This window comes from Mycetomoellerius zeteki, unplaced genomic scaffold (assembly GCF_001594055.1).
Source record: "Mycetomoellerius zeteki isolate Tzet28-1 unplaced genomic scaffold, Tzet1.0 scaffold114, whole genome shotgun sequence".
In the NCBI taxonomy this organism is placed as follows: domain Eukaryota; kingdom Metazoa; phylum Arthropoda; class Insecta; order Hymenoptera; family Formicidae; genus Mycetomoellerius; species Mycetomoellerius zeteki.
In genome coordinates, this window is record NW_017256062.1 from 1,789,360 (window position 1) to 1,806,327 (window position 16,968).

Below are 16,968 nucleotides of genomic sequence, written 5' to 3' on the forward strand. Positions count from 1 at the left end.
AATTCTCTGCTCTAAAAACAAATTCTCTACTGTAAAAACAAAAATTATATACAATAGAAAATAATTTGTGTTTTTAAAGCAGAAAATTTGTATTTTTAAAGCAGAGAATTTGTGTTTTTGAAGCAGAGAATTTGCCTTTAAAGCAGAGAATTTGTATTTATATTGTTTATGAAACAGAAAATTTATGTAATCCTCTATGCCATCGATGTGACAGATTTCCTGACCTGAATATCTGTCAACTTTAACAATTAATCATCTCAGTTTGCAACACTTTTTTTCTAGATTCATTCATTTCGTACAAAAAACGCGTCGAATGAGCCTAATTTTATCAACATCGGAGGAGATGAGGGGTTAAACTCAACAATTATATACATTCGAAAAAAGTTATTAACTCGACTAAATTAATTTGGCTAGTCTTTATTTCTTTCATTGGAAAAAGTATGTATTTGAGTCAAATATAATATATGAAAGAAATAAAGACGAACCAAAGTTAACAATTTTCTCTTATTATAAACTCTACTAGTTGAAGTATCTGTCACATCTGGATGGGAAAAATGCCAATAAATTCGCACGAAAATATAAACTAACAAAATGAAAGATTTCGTTGACACGGTTCGTAAACGTTCTCTCATATATCCTACGACAAGGAAATTCTCCGCGCTCAGGAAGAGTCTCGTTATCGCCGGACTCTGACTCATTGTGGTCGGAACGCTCTTTTTTAAAACCTCTAAAACATGTACATACACATATATATCACGAATCTTCCCGGCAATCTCGATTGGAAGCTCACTCCAATCAATGATCCCATCGATAATACATCCAGACCCACGTAATCGCGACGCTCATTCTATTTCCGAACACGTTCGCCGACGTCGCGCAATCGAAGTCGTTGAAACCAGTCCTCTTGGACCAGCAGCAGCAGCAGCATCATCATCATAAACGTAGCGCTACGACGCACGTCGCGCGACAAACGAGATGAAATCGAAGGAAGCATTTTATGGGTGAGAGTCGTAGGCACGGGAAAAAGACCGAAGAGACGAGTCTCTTTCGCGGGCGCAAACGGGTGCGTCGTCTCGAGACGCGAAGAATTTCCGGAGTGAATCTCGCTCTCGTGGCCGGGCTCGCTGTCGGTGTCGTCGGTGTCGTCGCCCGGACAACCGGCGCGGGCGGCGAGCGGCGCGCGATCGAAATAACGGCGAGGCGAGCAGGCGAGATTTTGACAGAGAGCGTAGGCCTAGGCGGCCGCCATGATGGCTCTCTCTCTCGGCGGTTATCGAGTCGCTCGCTTCCCCGCGGAAGGGCCGGTCGGAGAGAGACGGCGCATCTAAAAGTCACGGAGGAGCCTGGAATGCGTAATTACGGAACGGAGGTGCTACGTACCTGGTGCTCCCTGACGGAGCTGCGATCGTCGGAATTCCCGGCTTACGACGCTTCGGCCTCTCCGCTCTTTTCCCCTCTCTCTTTCCCCTTTCGCACTCTCGCTCCCTCTGCTCTTCCTCGTCGTCCTCGGCTCTCACATCGATGACTACGCACTTTCCTCCTCACACCTCTTCGCCTCGAGTATCGCGATACTCGAGTTTACTCGTCGTACCTCCTCGAAGGGAAAACACTACCACCGCACCCTTTAAGTCGCTTTCTTTAAGGTTAACCGACGTCGCAACGACGGGTACACCGCGATGATGACGATGACGATGGTAAGAACGACGACGACGACGACGGCTACCCGCGACCGTTACGCGTTATCACGATATTCACGATGGCGTGGAGCCGAAACAGAGCACGCGATTACGGGGATTAGAACGTCTCGAGAAGCCGACGACGGTCGGACGTCGGCGATTGTTTTCATTCGACGACACACGGAAACTCTCAACTCGAACGAGACAAGTGGAGCTGCTGCTGCTGCTGCTCCTGCTCCTTCACGGCTCTGACGGGTGGCAGGCAGGGCGGGGCTCCGTGCTTCGACTCTCGTGAACCCCGTGCAGCAGCGAGCCGCAGCGCCGGAATCGCCGAGCGCAGCCGGAGTCGCCCGAAACCGGCCGGCTCCGCCAGTTTTCAAACAGACCCGTCATGTCGCGCGGCGCGACGTTAGCGCTTGGATTAGAGCTGTTCGAGTGCTGTCGAATCTGTTTCGCGTTCGCGTCCTTGTTAATTAAATTTCGTATCAACGTTATACGTACGCGAGTACCATCAAGAGACGATAGTCTGCAGAACCCTTTGCTCCGCACCGACACGACGCGACAAACGAAAAACCGGCGGAGATCCATTCGCGATTGGCAGATCGAAAGGTAAGTACCGGCAATAGGCGACCGCGACATTCTTGCGATTAGCGCAAATGGCGGATACTTTGCTTCGAAACCAAACTCGTGCTCATTTCTGTCGATGTAAAGCTGCGGTCCACTTGACGCTACAAACGCTCCGAAGCGCTTCGGAGCGTTTGTAGCGTCAAGTGGACCGCAGTCGTAAATCAAAAGCCAGAGCACAGATCTTTGCGTAATGCATAAAGCACAAGGAAATCGACCAATCAGTCCTTTATTTCATGAAAAGGAAGGGCTTTGCTTCATTTTCTTATTATGCGTTATCCGTTATACAAGACTCAGTATTCCCGCCTTAACTTTAATCTCGGATTTATTCTTTAGTCTTTATCTCCTTCTAATCCGTCTAGATTAGAAAAAGGTAAAGTGTAAGTTGTAATTGATAGAAACGGATATTATGAAACTTTTATGCGCCCAATGCAACCTCACCGTTTCTGTATCAATGTCAATGTAATACCTGATAGTTTTTATCAGGGTTGTATCGTATATTTCAAGATTACGTTTACATATATAAAAGTTTTGCGTTATTAATTGTTTACGTTAAGTTTACACTATTTTTTTCATGTAAATTACAAGCAATGTAAAATATATAAGTTTTTATAAACTGAGTAACACAATATAGAAAGAAGTAATTAAATAAAATAGTATAAAGTGTTAAAGGGCCTTTCTACAATATTAATCGTAAATCAGAAGTCAGAAGCTAAAAATTGACGACTGTGATTCAATTTTTAGCTGACTTCTGATTTATGACTAATATTGTAGAAAGCCCATTAAAGAACGATAGAGAGTCACACACACAGTAGACCTATTCTGTAACTTTCAACGACAGTTTGGTATCGTTATACCGTCGTTGCGCAGCTTTTTCACCACGTAAAATACCTGCGCAACGACATCCCTAGCTAGTAAAATTGTCGTTAAAAAATTACAGCTAGAATAAGCCTACAGCAACGGAATTCTGTAACTCATTATGCAATCGTTATGAACTCATAACGACTGCATAACGAATTACAGAATACAGGGACTGAGGTGTTATTCTGTATCACTACTGATAATTGTCGATATCGTTATTGCGCAGATATTTTGTATGGTAAAAAAGCTGCGCAATAACGATATCGACGCGAAAAAAAAGCACCCCTGGCGATAATAATTATAATTAATTAGATGGAATTGTAATTAAATTCAATTTAATAAATTCGTGGACAATGAGGTTGCAATACTTTTTTCTTAATGAGTTTCGCTCGGCGAGTAGGTTGCATTCCGAAACTCATTACGAAAAAAGTGTTGTAATTTCATTATCCACGAATATACAAATGTAAATATAAGCTATTATTTTTATTTTTGCGTAAACGTACAATCCTGGTTTCTATTATTACACAAATATGACGGAAATGATAATATAAGATACGAATATTATAATTCTCGAACAATACGAATATATCACACGCGAGTATATTTTTTAATGAACTAAGTACATGTTAAAGGCGTACGTTAAAGAAACATACTCTATATTCAAGAGCCCATTTCTACCAATGTAAATAAACTTTAATCTCGGTTTAATTTGCTCTTTATCTTTTTCCAAAAATTTTTAAAAGAAGATAAAAACTAAAGAAAGCTAAAAAGCAAGATAAACAAAAATTTTTTTAATTATCTTTACTAGAAATGGATATAAGGCAAAAATTTAGTACAGCAAAGTAAATCTCTCGTTTCGCTATGTTGGTAAAGTCATGAATTCTTGGTATCTTGGCTGTGATAATTCTTGTAGTATCGTACCCGCGATTTTGTTTGTCAATACCGACGATTCCACAATGCTTCTGAAGTTTGCCAACAGAGATCGCGATGGCTGCGGAGTAACGGGCTGAATCCACAATGTCGGTATTGGGTACATTCAGTAACTCAGTAGCGCAACCGCTCCCCTAGTAGCACAATTATTGGCATAATACTACTAAAATTAGCCCAATATATTCTCAACGTTTAACTGATATATCACCAATAAATTGCTACTAAGGTCATTGAGTGGCTAAATTGCGATCGATTGGTTGGATCTAAAGAATCAATCATCTTCGATTGCTACTTAAAGCGTCGTCTATAATGAGATTTTAAGACAAAACTTAAGTTTTAATCACTAAGCCGTAAGAAATTGACCAATCATAGTCAAGTATTCTCCTCACATTCAATTGTAATTGGTCAATTTTTTACGGCTTAGAGTTTAAAGCTTAAATTTTACGCCTTAGAATTTCATTGTAGACGTCGCTTAATCGTCCAGTGAGCAATTGAATGCACATTCCCTCGTGATTCATTGAAATTCCGTTTGTTGTAAAAATTTTCTTATTTTGGCAGTGCTTTGATTTGACACACACATACACTCACAAACTAATATTAAAGGTATATTTTGTATTGCATATCTAAATATCCGAAACGTATTTTCGTCTCTCTCTCTCTCTCTCTCTCTCAATTATAATTACAATTTTATAAAAGAATTAATAAAACTTCTTTATTTATATTCGCTAGATAAAAATATGTAAATTTTTTTTAAAGAACTGAAAAATATATTTAATAAAATTCACATAAAAACATTATTAGCTTTTTATTAGTAGTAATGTTTGTGATATGGTGCTTTGTGATCACGGTGAGTGTCCTTATTTTTGGGATAATTAATTATAATCTTAAAGTTTTTTGATAAATTAGTGTTTTCCATATTCTCTATTTCGATATTTCCAATATTTCCTTTCTTTTTTCATTTTTCTTTTTCTTTCATTCTTATTTGGGTTAATTTTTGGCATTTATATTCTCGATGTAGGGGAGCTTACCATGACAAGATAACTTTTATTCACAGTTTATATATGTTAGTTTGTGTTGTCTCTGAAGAAGGCTCAAAAGTGAGCCGAAACATGTAAGCGCGTTTAGAATAAAGAAGTTTTATGGGTGTATTATTTGCACGACGTCTTCTGCACCTGACTCCTATTTCCCTTATTCTTTCCAATTTCTTTTGATTATAGGTTTTACAGAAATCTAATATATATACTAGCTAATTTGATACTGGTTAATTTAATACTAAAATACAGTAATTAATTACTGAACAACAGTGCATTTAATACTCCAAATAAGTGATTAATTACTATCTTTTAGTATGAAATTGAAAGACAGTAATTAATTACTTAAATGGAATAATAAAAGCACTAAACAACAGTGTTTTTAATACTCCAAATAACCCATACAGCACAGAATTTGCAGCAATATCGCTGTAAAGTCTCTGCAATATTGCTGTAACATACAATGTTGCAGCAGTATTACTGCAACTTTTGTGCAACTTTGTGCTCTGTAAGGGAAGTAATTAATTATTATCTTTCAGTATTAAATTAGCTAGTATTATAGATTTCTGTAAGATATCAAGATTCAGTCTCGGCCGCACTTAACGCTTCTCTATTACTTGTGTTATTCATATAACATATGAATGGTCTAGTTTAATTTATTATATTGTGTAAACTTTTACATTATATCTCGCATAACTGAGATATTTATTTTATTTTATCTTTGGCATAATATGAATAAAATGACTACATGCAAAGGAAAAGAAGAATAGAAGGAACAATCGTTATACGTCACACTTATGGTGCATTCGGGGAGACGCTATTAGCGCTACTTCTGTCATTCTATCTTCGTTGTTTATTAGACATAAAACAAGGATAGACACAAATAGCGTTAATAGCGTCTCCCCGAACCCACCTCTCTCTTTATTGTTAAAATCTATCTCTTTCTCGTGTACCCCGCAATGTCTCCAATAATCTAACGCCGATTTTTCCTCCACAAAATGCCAACATTTTTTAAATTGTAGAAAAGCTTTTCGAACTAAATTTTTCTTTATCTAGTGAAAAACATATCTTTCATCAAGAGCCGCAAAAGATCGCGTGAAAGATAATTAATCATCTATTCATTCAGAGGAAATCGCCATTTCTATTGTTGCTTCAAAACACGTTGCGTTAAGTTTCCCACGGGATCTACATCGGGACGGCGTCAGACGGACGGGTCGTCGAGTTGGTGTTACAATGGAATAAACCGAGAAATAAAGCTTGAGAGTACAATGCGTGACGTTGCTGCGTCCTCGTAGATTACATACGCGGTGACCCCGAGGCTCGTCACCCCCTGGCCCGAAAGATAGAAGGGCGCCGACGAGGAGAGTGGCCGCGCGCCGCAGCTTTTGCGGAGTCTTATCAATATTATCAGCGGTCATTGCGCGGTGCGGTGAGGAAGGTGCGAGAGAGAAGAAGCCAACGGGTGAAACTAACGGGACGATCGGGGTGATGACGACGGCGGATTTTAAGTGGGGATACGCAGGCGCCGTACACAATCATGCCTCCCCCCCTCGTTACGTACCGACGTCGCCGGCGTCGTCGTCGCCGACGTCGTCGTCGTCGAGAGAGAGAGGGAGATAGAGATAGATAGAGAGAGAGAGAGAGAGAGAGAGAGAGAGAGAGAGAGAGAGAGACAGAGTGAGACGTCGACCCGTCTCACGCCTCCTCTCGCGTTTTCAGTTCTCCGACCGAACACACAACGGCGACTCGCCAAAACCACGCGAGACTCAGGTCGAAGCGACCAAGGTATCGCGTCCGTGGCGTCGCGACGCCGTTGTCGGCAACTCGAAGCCGAAAACCCACGAAAAGACGCCTCCGAGACAACACCTCGTGTGTATTGCGACACGGTGATACGGGGGTGAGGGGAGGCTACGAGCACGCGGCGGAGCAACAGTGTTCGGCGACCTTCCTCTGGAGTACGTCGGCTGAAGACAGTGCAGGAGGTGAACCGAGTGTCACCGCCGACCGACCGACCGACCGACCGACTGAGGGTTGGAAAGCCAGCGAGAGGTCAGCGAGAGGGCATCGTATCTCTGCAATTCGGTCTACCGACCCGCGGAAGGCGTGGTGGGTCGTTTGCACGCGTTCATCCAACTGCACGAAGATAGCACAGTTACGGAACCACGTGAAGCATGGGACTGACAGTGAGATGTGAATCCAAGTATCAATAAGACAGGTGCGTGACGATAAGATCGGGAACAGACGAAAGAAAGAGGTGTACGGAGAGAGATATTACGTGATTTATTCCACGGATTATTATGCACCTCTGTCAAATTGGCACCCCCGCCATTGAAAATTGGAATAAGATATACATCAAAATTAAGTTCTAATTTAGTGCTCCATTTCTGATTCTAGTGATATTATCATGCATTGTCTAAAAACCTTGACCGATCTCTCGATAGCGTTCTCCGCGGTGACGATCTGATCGTCATGCTCATCTGTCGGTGACTCGGGAAGGGTGGACGGAGGATTTTCCGTGGCTTGACGTGGCTGCATGAGTCGAAGGGCGTCTCGAGAGAAATCGCGACAAACGGCGGAGGTCGGGCATGGTCGCGGAGGATGAGGAAGAAGTACAAAAATAGCTGTCCCCGTGGTTGACCAGAGATGCACAGCTGACCAGCCACGTCGGAGAGGAATAGAGCGAGAGAGAAAGAGAGCGAGAGAGAGAGAGAGAGAGAGAGAGAGAGAACGTGTGAGAAAGAAAGCGAGAAAGAAAGAGTGAGATAAGGAAAGAGGGAGCGAGTGCCGGACGTTCGATTAGCGCTGGTGAGCGCCGCGACTCGCGTCGCGACGCGACCGGACGAGGAATCGATCCGATCGCGGCATTCCGCATAAACTCGACTGCATACACACCACGTGCCTTTACCATCGTTGTATCCGTTGGACGCGCCTGTCATATTTTGGGGATCGCGACGCCTTCTTCCCTTCGGACACGGCCATCGACTCGAAATCGAGCGAAATCGAGCCGTCCCCGTCGAAGAAACCCTCGTTCGAGCACGAGCGATTGAACGACTAACGTCGTGGAGATGTCCGAGCCATGCGCCTCTCCTCTGAAATTACCGCATTCCACGACCTCGGTCGCCGCGAAGCCTGACCCCGATCCCACGAGGTCGAACCAAGTTGGCGAATATTACGTAGGAGTGCCTGTGGTCAGAAACGTCAACTCCCGGAGGATCGAAGCCTCGAGGCTGTTGACCCGCATCGCGACGTCACCGCGTTGGTGTTACCCGATCATATCAGAGCGCACGGTCACAAATTAAATAATAAAACGTGCGAGATAAATCGGCGCGCGTCTTGGTTTCACGGCGACGAACAGCGATCGAATCGATATGAGACGTTACCAACGAGAGAGGACAACAAATCGCTTCGAAGACGGACGCTGCTGGCGAGTGATCGACGCATTGTCATAGCTTCTTCTAAATCTACAAAGATTGCGCGGGAGATTCTGCCCGATCGCCAGCCACGGATGAACAGCCTGAAAACCATAGATCAATCTGTATTCTCGCTATAAATACGCATTTCCTCACGCCGCTTGAGACACACGCACATCGGAAGTGACAACGCGTGCACGTGCGATCGGTGCGATACATCGTATGCCGGCCGTTCGCCTTCGACGAAGTGGGACCGACCTTCCCCGCGTCCTTGGCTCGACGGCAGGAGGAATCGTCGTGACGCCCCGCGCCGACGATCTTAGACGTATATCTAGATAGACGAGAACTTCGGGTCCAAACGTATACGTCGTCGAGTAGGAGACGACGTCGAAGTCACTCGCGTGCAGCGAACGCGCGGAAACGTAAGAGAGCCGTGCTCTCTGACAGTCCATTCGGGATACCGAGATTACTGATGCTTTGACCGTATAGATCTCTCTTTAATTGGAAACCTGGGGTTGTATATAAGGAACAAGAAAAGGGGATATCGATACTGAGCGAGATCGAACGAGACTAAAAACAACGATTGCATAAATACCTGGTATTCCTATAACGCGTGAGATAGACACGGAATAGAAGCACCTGTGGACGAAGATTCTTTCTTCTCGCGCAGTTTAGCCCTGCGTCACCCTTTCATACCTATTAAGAAACGGACAAAGGAAGTAAAACGGATACACCGCTGATCCGCATGTTGTTCGATCGCAGCAACGAATCTTAACATTTTCTGGTGAGAAAAAGTCGCGTTACGTTACTCTACGTTACTCTGTCTTATACGGCTAATCGCTATGCTCAACTCGTGCTGTGCTTTTTTCTACTGTGCTCGTGCATTCTACGTCGCGAGTGTTTTCCTAGTGCTTTAGTGTTACTTCGCGATATATTAATTGAGAGGGATTGGGCCCGGTGCGCCCCATCGCACGCTCGAACGCGGAAGTCTCGGCTGCCCAGGTATCTGGGAATCCTCTTCCTGAGATGCCTGTTAGACGGGGTCACGTGGCGCCCAGAACTACGATCATCGAAACAATCATTAGGAAATTTGATACGCACGGTGAGTTAGCCATGAGAAGAATGGAAATATTAGATCGGGGAGAAAATAATCCAAATTTTTTGTTGAAATAAAATGCTTAAAAGATTACCTTTAAATAATTAAAATAATTGTTAGTTGAATCTACTACGTCCTTCCTTATTTTTCTGGTAAAAAATTGGATTCCGCGAAATAAAACACCGTCTTTTTGATGGCAAAGAAGTTACCAACTCAATTCTTGATTACGGCTGCATTTCGAAAGCGCTTTTCATTCAGCCTGTACTACAATGAACCAAATAGGTAATTGTTTGATGGCGTAATGTCTAGTGAGTAGGCTAAAGTGCAGGACAACTTCCCACTGCATCAGATTTTCCACAGTGCATAAAACGATATTGGGTCGAGAATTGTCATGCTGCAAGATGATCTTTATAATAGATCTATAACTTCTTTGCCGCCAAAGAATCGCCCAGATTTATCTCCACAGAATTAACTTTTGCCATAAAAATGGCAGGAAATAACAAACGAAAATTATTTTAATTAAAAATAATCTTTTAAACATTTTATTATAACAAACATTTTTAATGAAAAAACCCGAGTTATACTTTCTTCCGGATCTAATAACAAGGCCGAAATTAACGGACAAGTTATGCCCGTTTCCATCAATGTAGATTAATTTTAGTCTTAATTTACTCTTCATCCTTTTCTAATTCTTAAAACTAAAAAAAGAAATGAAAAGTAAGTTCAACAGAAATTTAATTAATTTACATTGATGGAAACGGGCATTAATCGTCGTGACGTTTTTGGGAATAAAATGAGAGTGTAAATAATCGTATCGCAATAATTGTTTTACGTGACTAACTAGTTTGCTGGCGAAGAAAACTGTAATTCCGGAACTGTATTTGCGGAACAAGGTAATCCGAGAGTTGCATTTTATGCGACAATATTGAAACTATTGCATAGCATTATATTAATTAGATAATTTATGATATTAATTTCGCAGTTTTATTAACCGTACTACATAATCATTAATCTGACAAAGCAGCTTAAGTTATTGATGAATGTACTGAGATGAATACAGTATAGTGTTTCGTTTGATTATCACAAATGCTCATAACACATAATGTTTCATTATTGTCCCGAGTTGATATTCAAGATCGTACTGCAATATCGTATAAAATAAGAATTAGTATGAACATATTTTATATTGAGAGTAAAAAAAATATATTTTCTAGATGAACGACTGACGCGATCATTTATGCGATCATGTACGCGTTCAGTTTGCGTTTCGTTACCGCGATCGGTTTACCTTGAAGGTCAAGACTAAAAATATATGCCTGCTCATCTTCTCAGACAGACGTGGAAACGTAATCGAAGGGAATATTGAGGCTGCGATATGCAGAACGTGCAGGCATTGAGCCAGAAGTTCATTTTCAATATTATGTAAAACATTCCGACTGCGGTAGGTGCAGAGTAAGGAAGGGCTTGGTTAAATGAAGGAAAGGGGTGGCTCTGTGTCACAATATGGGACAATACATGTCACTGGCAATATCACTCCAGAAATGCCTCGACTCCTCGCGAGAGAGGAGGCGTGGAGGAAGCTTGAATTGATTGCGAAAAGGAAGAGAGATGGAGAGAAGAACAGAACACTGACGATTTCTTTTGCATTGTCGCAATTTACTGATAAGAATTCTCTTTAACGGAATTGCTTGTTTAGATAAGAATTTTGTGCATTTTACTATACAAGATCATAAAGAGGCATACTCTTTGTAGTTTGAATTATAAAGTGAGAAGATATATTTTATGTTTACTATATAATAAAAAAAAAGGTATAACTGTTTTTATTTTTTTTTTAAATTACAAAATTAATTCACATTACAGCTACAAAAAGATTCAAAGTATGGTACTAATGGTACTTATCTACATGGATCAGCATTTTAATTTAGAACATACTTTGCATCATAAGATGAGGGATATATTTTATATTTGCTAATAGCAAAAAGACAAATATGAATGGCTATTTTTATTTATATATAAAAATTAATTTATGCTACAATTATATAAGATTTGAAGTATAGTGCTAATGACTTGGTATCAGCATTTAATAATTTATATATGAATCGTATCTATTACAATATTTATTATAGAGCACTACATTATCATATAGTTCAAGATTAACTGATTGAATTATTATTAGGTAGCAAGAGAATTCCTTCATATTTATGATACGATATTATCATGTGACTGATGAAAACGCGATACATCGTACAATGAAACTCATTGCCATAACGAAATGCTAATATATGCATTCGCGCCTAGTTGATATCGAATTTTTTTGAATTTGCAAAGAAATTTACGTCTTTCTCAGTTAATATGGAATATTGCAAATATACACTAGGGTAAGCAACTTAAAACTTGTTCTTACACGTTTTAATATTTCTAAGTAATGTTCTTTTTTATTATTACATTTTTTGTAACATATCTTGATTATACTACTGCGAAATGCATAAGCTTCATTAGCAAATAAAATATGATTTTGCAGCTCTCTCTCTCTCTCTCTCCCTCAGGGCCTAGTTGAAATTAAATCCTTCAAAAAGACTGCAGAATTCTTTGAATATAGTATTACATAGTTTATACTTTTCTGCATTTTATTTTTTATCCACATAATAATCCACAATTCTCTGACAAAAAATAGAGGATACAAAAATATATGTATAAAATTATTTTAACAATTATAGATCGAAATTAGACCGACAAAAATAAATCACTAGGAATAATCCTATTTTCGATCAAAGCGGATTTCAGTGCTTCATAATACTAAATGTAAATTTTTTGTAAATATATTATTTCAGTTTTATAACGCGCTGCGCGCTGAATAACGTTTATCGAAATTTGAAACGCAATCGCAAACTGAAACTGAAATTAATATCTCAAATTAGATTGCAATTATCTATTTTAATAGTGAAGCTAATAAACCTCTTAAAAAGTTATTTTAAATTATTTAAATATGTAAATTTAGATAATATATTTTTTAAACAAACCATCTTTAAGGAAATTCCTCGTCAGATATTTTTTAATTGTTACAAATGATCGATAAGTATTTATTAGTATAAGAAAAATTTCATGAAATTAAATATCGCACTTAATATGCTAATCACGGTCGCATTAAAAGGATAATAATTGGCTTCTTTTCAGCTAAATTTCTTTCATCTTTTCTCTTCTTTTCTCTAACGTGGAAAGAAAAAGAAGAAAGGTGAACCTTGTCAGAAGTTCAGCTAAAAAGAATAGACCTAATATATAATCGAATAATCTCAAAATGCGGACTATTTCCGTTCACGATTTTGCAATAGGATTTTTTACGATACAAATAGCAAGTCTGTTCGTGGAACTACTTTCGCCACAGAACAGAAAAAAATTCTCAATTTGCCTAATTTGATAAGCAACGCTGCAGTAAGTAATGTCGCAGCAATTAAAGCGAATGACATTAGTTTAAAATGAATAATTGTAATTAGTCTCATTAAATAACCGTAATTCAATGAGATTACGTTCAACGGAGGCATCAAATTTACTAGCATTACACGATAGAAAAGTGAGGCTCATAATGTGATTGGATAACAATTCCACGTATTGGATTTCGGTTCAACAACTTTTACAGGATTGCGACTGCCGATTTCTTCATGGCACGATTGAATTTATCTTTAACGCTCACAATTTTTACAAATTATTTTTTTATTTTATTGCAAATCGATAGTTAAATGTGATACGAGTAATTATCAATTATTTAATGTCGAAGATTGAAAAAATTTTAATTGGCTAACTTTAATTGATGAAAGATAAGTTCTCAGAAAAATATACGTAGTCATAATAATGACCTTTTCGTGTACGAAATATTGCGGAAATAATTTAAAAAATTGACATTTATTGAGAAATAAGTCTCGAAACAGTTTCGTACAATTTTCCGATTATATTCTTCAAAGAATACTTTGTATCAACGCGCCAGTAGCATATGACGAGTTTTCAAGCTCATTCATTTATCATTCTTTTCCGCACTAGTCGTTGACATTCATGGGGAAAGTTCATGCAACGAAATCACGCTATGATCACAAATTCACTTGCGGTAAGTGCGAGGGCGGATACGTGGTAATAGGTATTAACGCGATAACTTCTCTCCAGAGGGAAGACCTTCGTGCGCCAATTTATGTAATAAAAAATATGTATGTGTGCCAGTCAAGCCGTGGCTTCTAATCTGACGTCTCTTCTACAGCAATGACTGTCCGTCCCCGGCGCATTTACCTTTTTTTTTTTCTTTTCCATCACCTCTCTCGCCGCTTACCACCATCACGACCTAACGACTCTTACGACAGATCACTCCACGTGTACTCGATATTCTTCACCTGTCCTCTTGAACGGTAATCGAATACGACGTCGCCGGACCGATTCATCTCACGCTGCGACGGGTCGTATCATAATGCTACGTCGTAAAAAGTTAAACAATATAAAGAATATATAACAGGAAAATCGGTGCGAACTTTTGTCAATTTGTCGATCTCTTCTGTTGAAAGCAAGATTCTTTCACTCAAACTAATTGATCGAATCTTAAAAACGGCAAAATGTATTTGCAAATTTGCATATGAATATTATTAAGCATCAAAATTCGCTTCGACTAAAAGTAGGATTCTTTCTCTTATTTGATTCTTATCGATCTAATTTTATATATAACTTATAATTATTTATCACATGTCTCCTTGAAAAATGACGTTCTCTTACTACTATTATTGGTTATTGTTGACAAGTATTTCCATGGCACTTGGTGGTAAGACGCTCGTCCCGAAAAGTCGGGATATCATTAAGTATCGAGATCCGTTTCGACTAAAAATAGGATTCTTTCTTTTATTTGTTTTTTCCTCATCGATTTAATTTCTACTTATAATTGATCGATCTTCAAAACCTCTCAGCTTTGAATCTGCACGCTGTCTTTTATTTTACGTTCCGTACCGAAGGATATACATATTTAATTATTTTCTTGCGATAATCGAATCTGCGAACTCCTGGAATTTGTGAAAGTTCGAAATGGAATCCTATCTCTTCGACCTTTATATTGAAAAGGACATCACATTTTGTGTAAATGTCTCAACACTGATATAAAAGTCCAACTCGCTTTATGACCTATATACTGTCTTTTATATACAGAGAATTATTAAAATCGGAAAAAAACTAAGATGATTATTAAACTCTTTGAAATATGAATATCGTTAAAATATTTATCCTTAATGAGATTACAGGATATGATGCTCAATCAATCTTGCATTTCGCATTCGCGATATTAAATTACGGTTTTCTCAGGAAATATCTAAATTATAAAATCGATAAGATAGAAGATTTTCCAAATCGCAATTAAATTACGCGATATTATAGAATGCCGTGTCCATCGCTCAGTAGATACCAATCACATTCGAATGCTCTGCGTGTCAAGGACATGTGCCAGGTTTATTCGCAAATATCCTAGAACGCACGCAGGACAGGCGGCGAAAGATGGAAATTGAAACCGATAACGTGTGATACCGGGAACCTGGCACGAGTTCTCTTTTCGTGTACGAAACTATTAAAAGTCGACAATTGCGGCGCTTCGAGTTCCCTTTCCGTTTTGCTGGTGGTTAATTAAGCTTCGCCGAAATTTCTTTATCACGAAGCTACTTAATCCCGCGGGACAATAAATAGCAATCTGTCATTCCGATTTGTCGACAGAGGCAATAGACACGCTGTCACTCGAAAATGCGTTCGTATCAACTCGAGCCAGTACATGATTTATTCCGATTATTGTGCATTGTGCGAATACGTTGAAATATCGCTCATTTGATAAAACGACACAACTCAAAAAACAAAGAAAATAACTTTAAATGTTTCGAATCATAAAAATTTTGTAATTGTAATTTTAAAATGCATTTTTGATGTAATAAATGATGTAAAGGAATAAAAGTATATATCTCTTTAAAGTATGTTTTTTCCTTTATTTTCCCGTTTTTCTTTTTTTACAAGCAACTAAACAATGTCAATTTTTTAATTATGTCAATGTAGCAAATGAGCGATATGGCTTTCTGTGTCGTTTATATACACGGAACGAATCGTTTTGTTAGGGAATTTAAATATTCAACTATAGATATATTATAGGTTTAAAAATAATTTTGTTTAGATAATTTAAATAATTACATTAGAACGCTTAAACTATTTGTTAGAACTTCTTGCAGTATTATTATCAATACTCATTAAAACACAAACTTTTTACAGCACTTTAATCAACACTTCAACACACCAAGCGTTCTTATAATTATTTTAATAATCCAACAAAAAATATTATATGTTCAGATCTGTATCTAATTAACTTTTTAAATATAAAATTCAGCAAAACCATTCTTTCCGTGTATATTATGCAAAATTTCAACAAAAATTATATCCATTAAAACACTTAACGAATTTTAATTGATGATACTTTTTCTTAAATTGTAATATTAATTAATATAAAAGTTATATGTAAAACGAAAATTAGATTTCACAGTTGGTTGCTCAAAGGCTAAAATAATTGATTTTAAGCGGGATCCTTTTAGCTACTTGAAAGTCCTTCTGACATCTCACGATTGTGAACGCTAAAAATCACGGCAGATCCATCAGCCACTTAAATCCCGCCGTTTCAAACCCCTTTGAACTTTTCAACGCGTTTCGCCTCTCATGACGTTTTTACACATCAAAGCGGTCACGCTGCACAACGAGCGACTCGAAAATTTCGACTAAAGAAATTTTGATGGTTATTGATTTCACGTGGTCAAAATCAATAGAAAACTTCGAGAACATTTATCCACTTTTCTATTTCGCCTAAAATGAAAAATTGCGACAAATCTTTTGCAATTTATCGTGTAGCACATAAATATTTTCTGATATTAAAATTTAATAGAAAAAATATACAAAATTAGTACATCTAAAATTATTAAATATATAGCGTTAATATTTTCAGCAATTCATACTTTGAGCATTTCTCATGTAATGCATACGTAGAGTAGAGCGGGGCTAGTTGTGACACTTTTTCTTTAAATTATTATGAATCTTCACACAATTATGATAGATTAATGGTAAATGCTTTAAAATGTTGCATGTTCATCTGGCTTAATAATTAAACTTATAAATCCTTAATATATCTCGTAAATAAGAAAAAAATTACGTTAATTACAAGAATGCAAAGTGGACCAATATGCCCCATCTGTGGGGCATGTTGAGCATCCTCGAAGGATAAGTTGAGCCATGAAGGTAACCGTTTAATGAAGTTATATATCATTAAAAACATGAAAGGATTATGTGTATATTAATCAAAT

The 16,968-nt window shown here is 38.5% G+C and overlaps 2 protein-coding genes across 12 annotated transcripts in view; one reads left to right on the plus strand and one right to left on the minus strand.

Moving 5' to 3' along the window:
- Nucleotides 1–1,951, minus strand: part of Gbeta13F (guanine nucleotide-binding protein subunit beta-1) — a 31,156-nt gene extending 29,205 nt beyond the window's left edge. The window contains exon 1 of the mRNA XM_018457866.1: nt 1,381–1,951. The gene's annotated coding sequence lies outside the window, so the exon portion shown is untranslated. The remainder of the gene's footprint in view (nt 1–1,380) is intronic.
- A 5,887-nt stretch (nt 1,952–7,838) lies between these two features.
- The window catches only part of sei (potassium voltage-gated channel seizure), a 153,193-nt gene continuing 144,063 nt past the window's right edge, over nt 7,839–16,968 (plus strand). For 10 of the 11 annotated variants that reach the window (XM_018457746.1, XM_018457764.1, XM_018457802.1 and 7 more), the window contains exon 1: nt 7,839–9,634. In XM_018457746.1, the coding sequence (XP_018313248.1) occupies nt 9,559–9,634 (76 nt within the window). In that variant the 5' untranslated portion in view covers nt 7,839–9,558. The remainder of the gene's footprint in view (nt 9,635–16,968) is intronic. The other variant, XM_018457732.1, reaches the window with a different exon arrangement.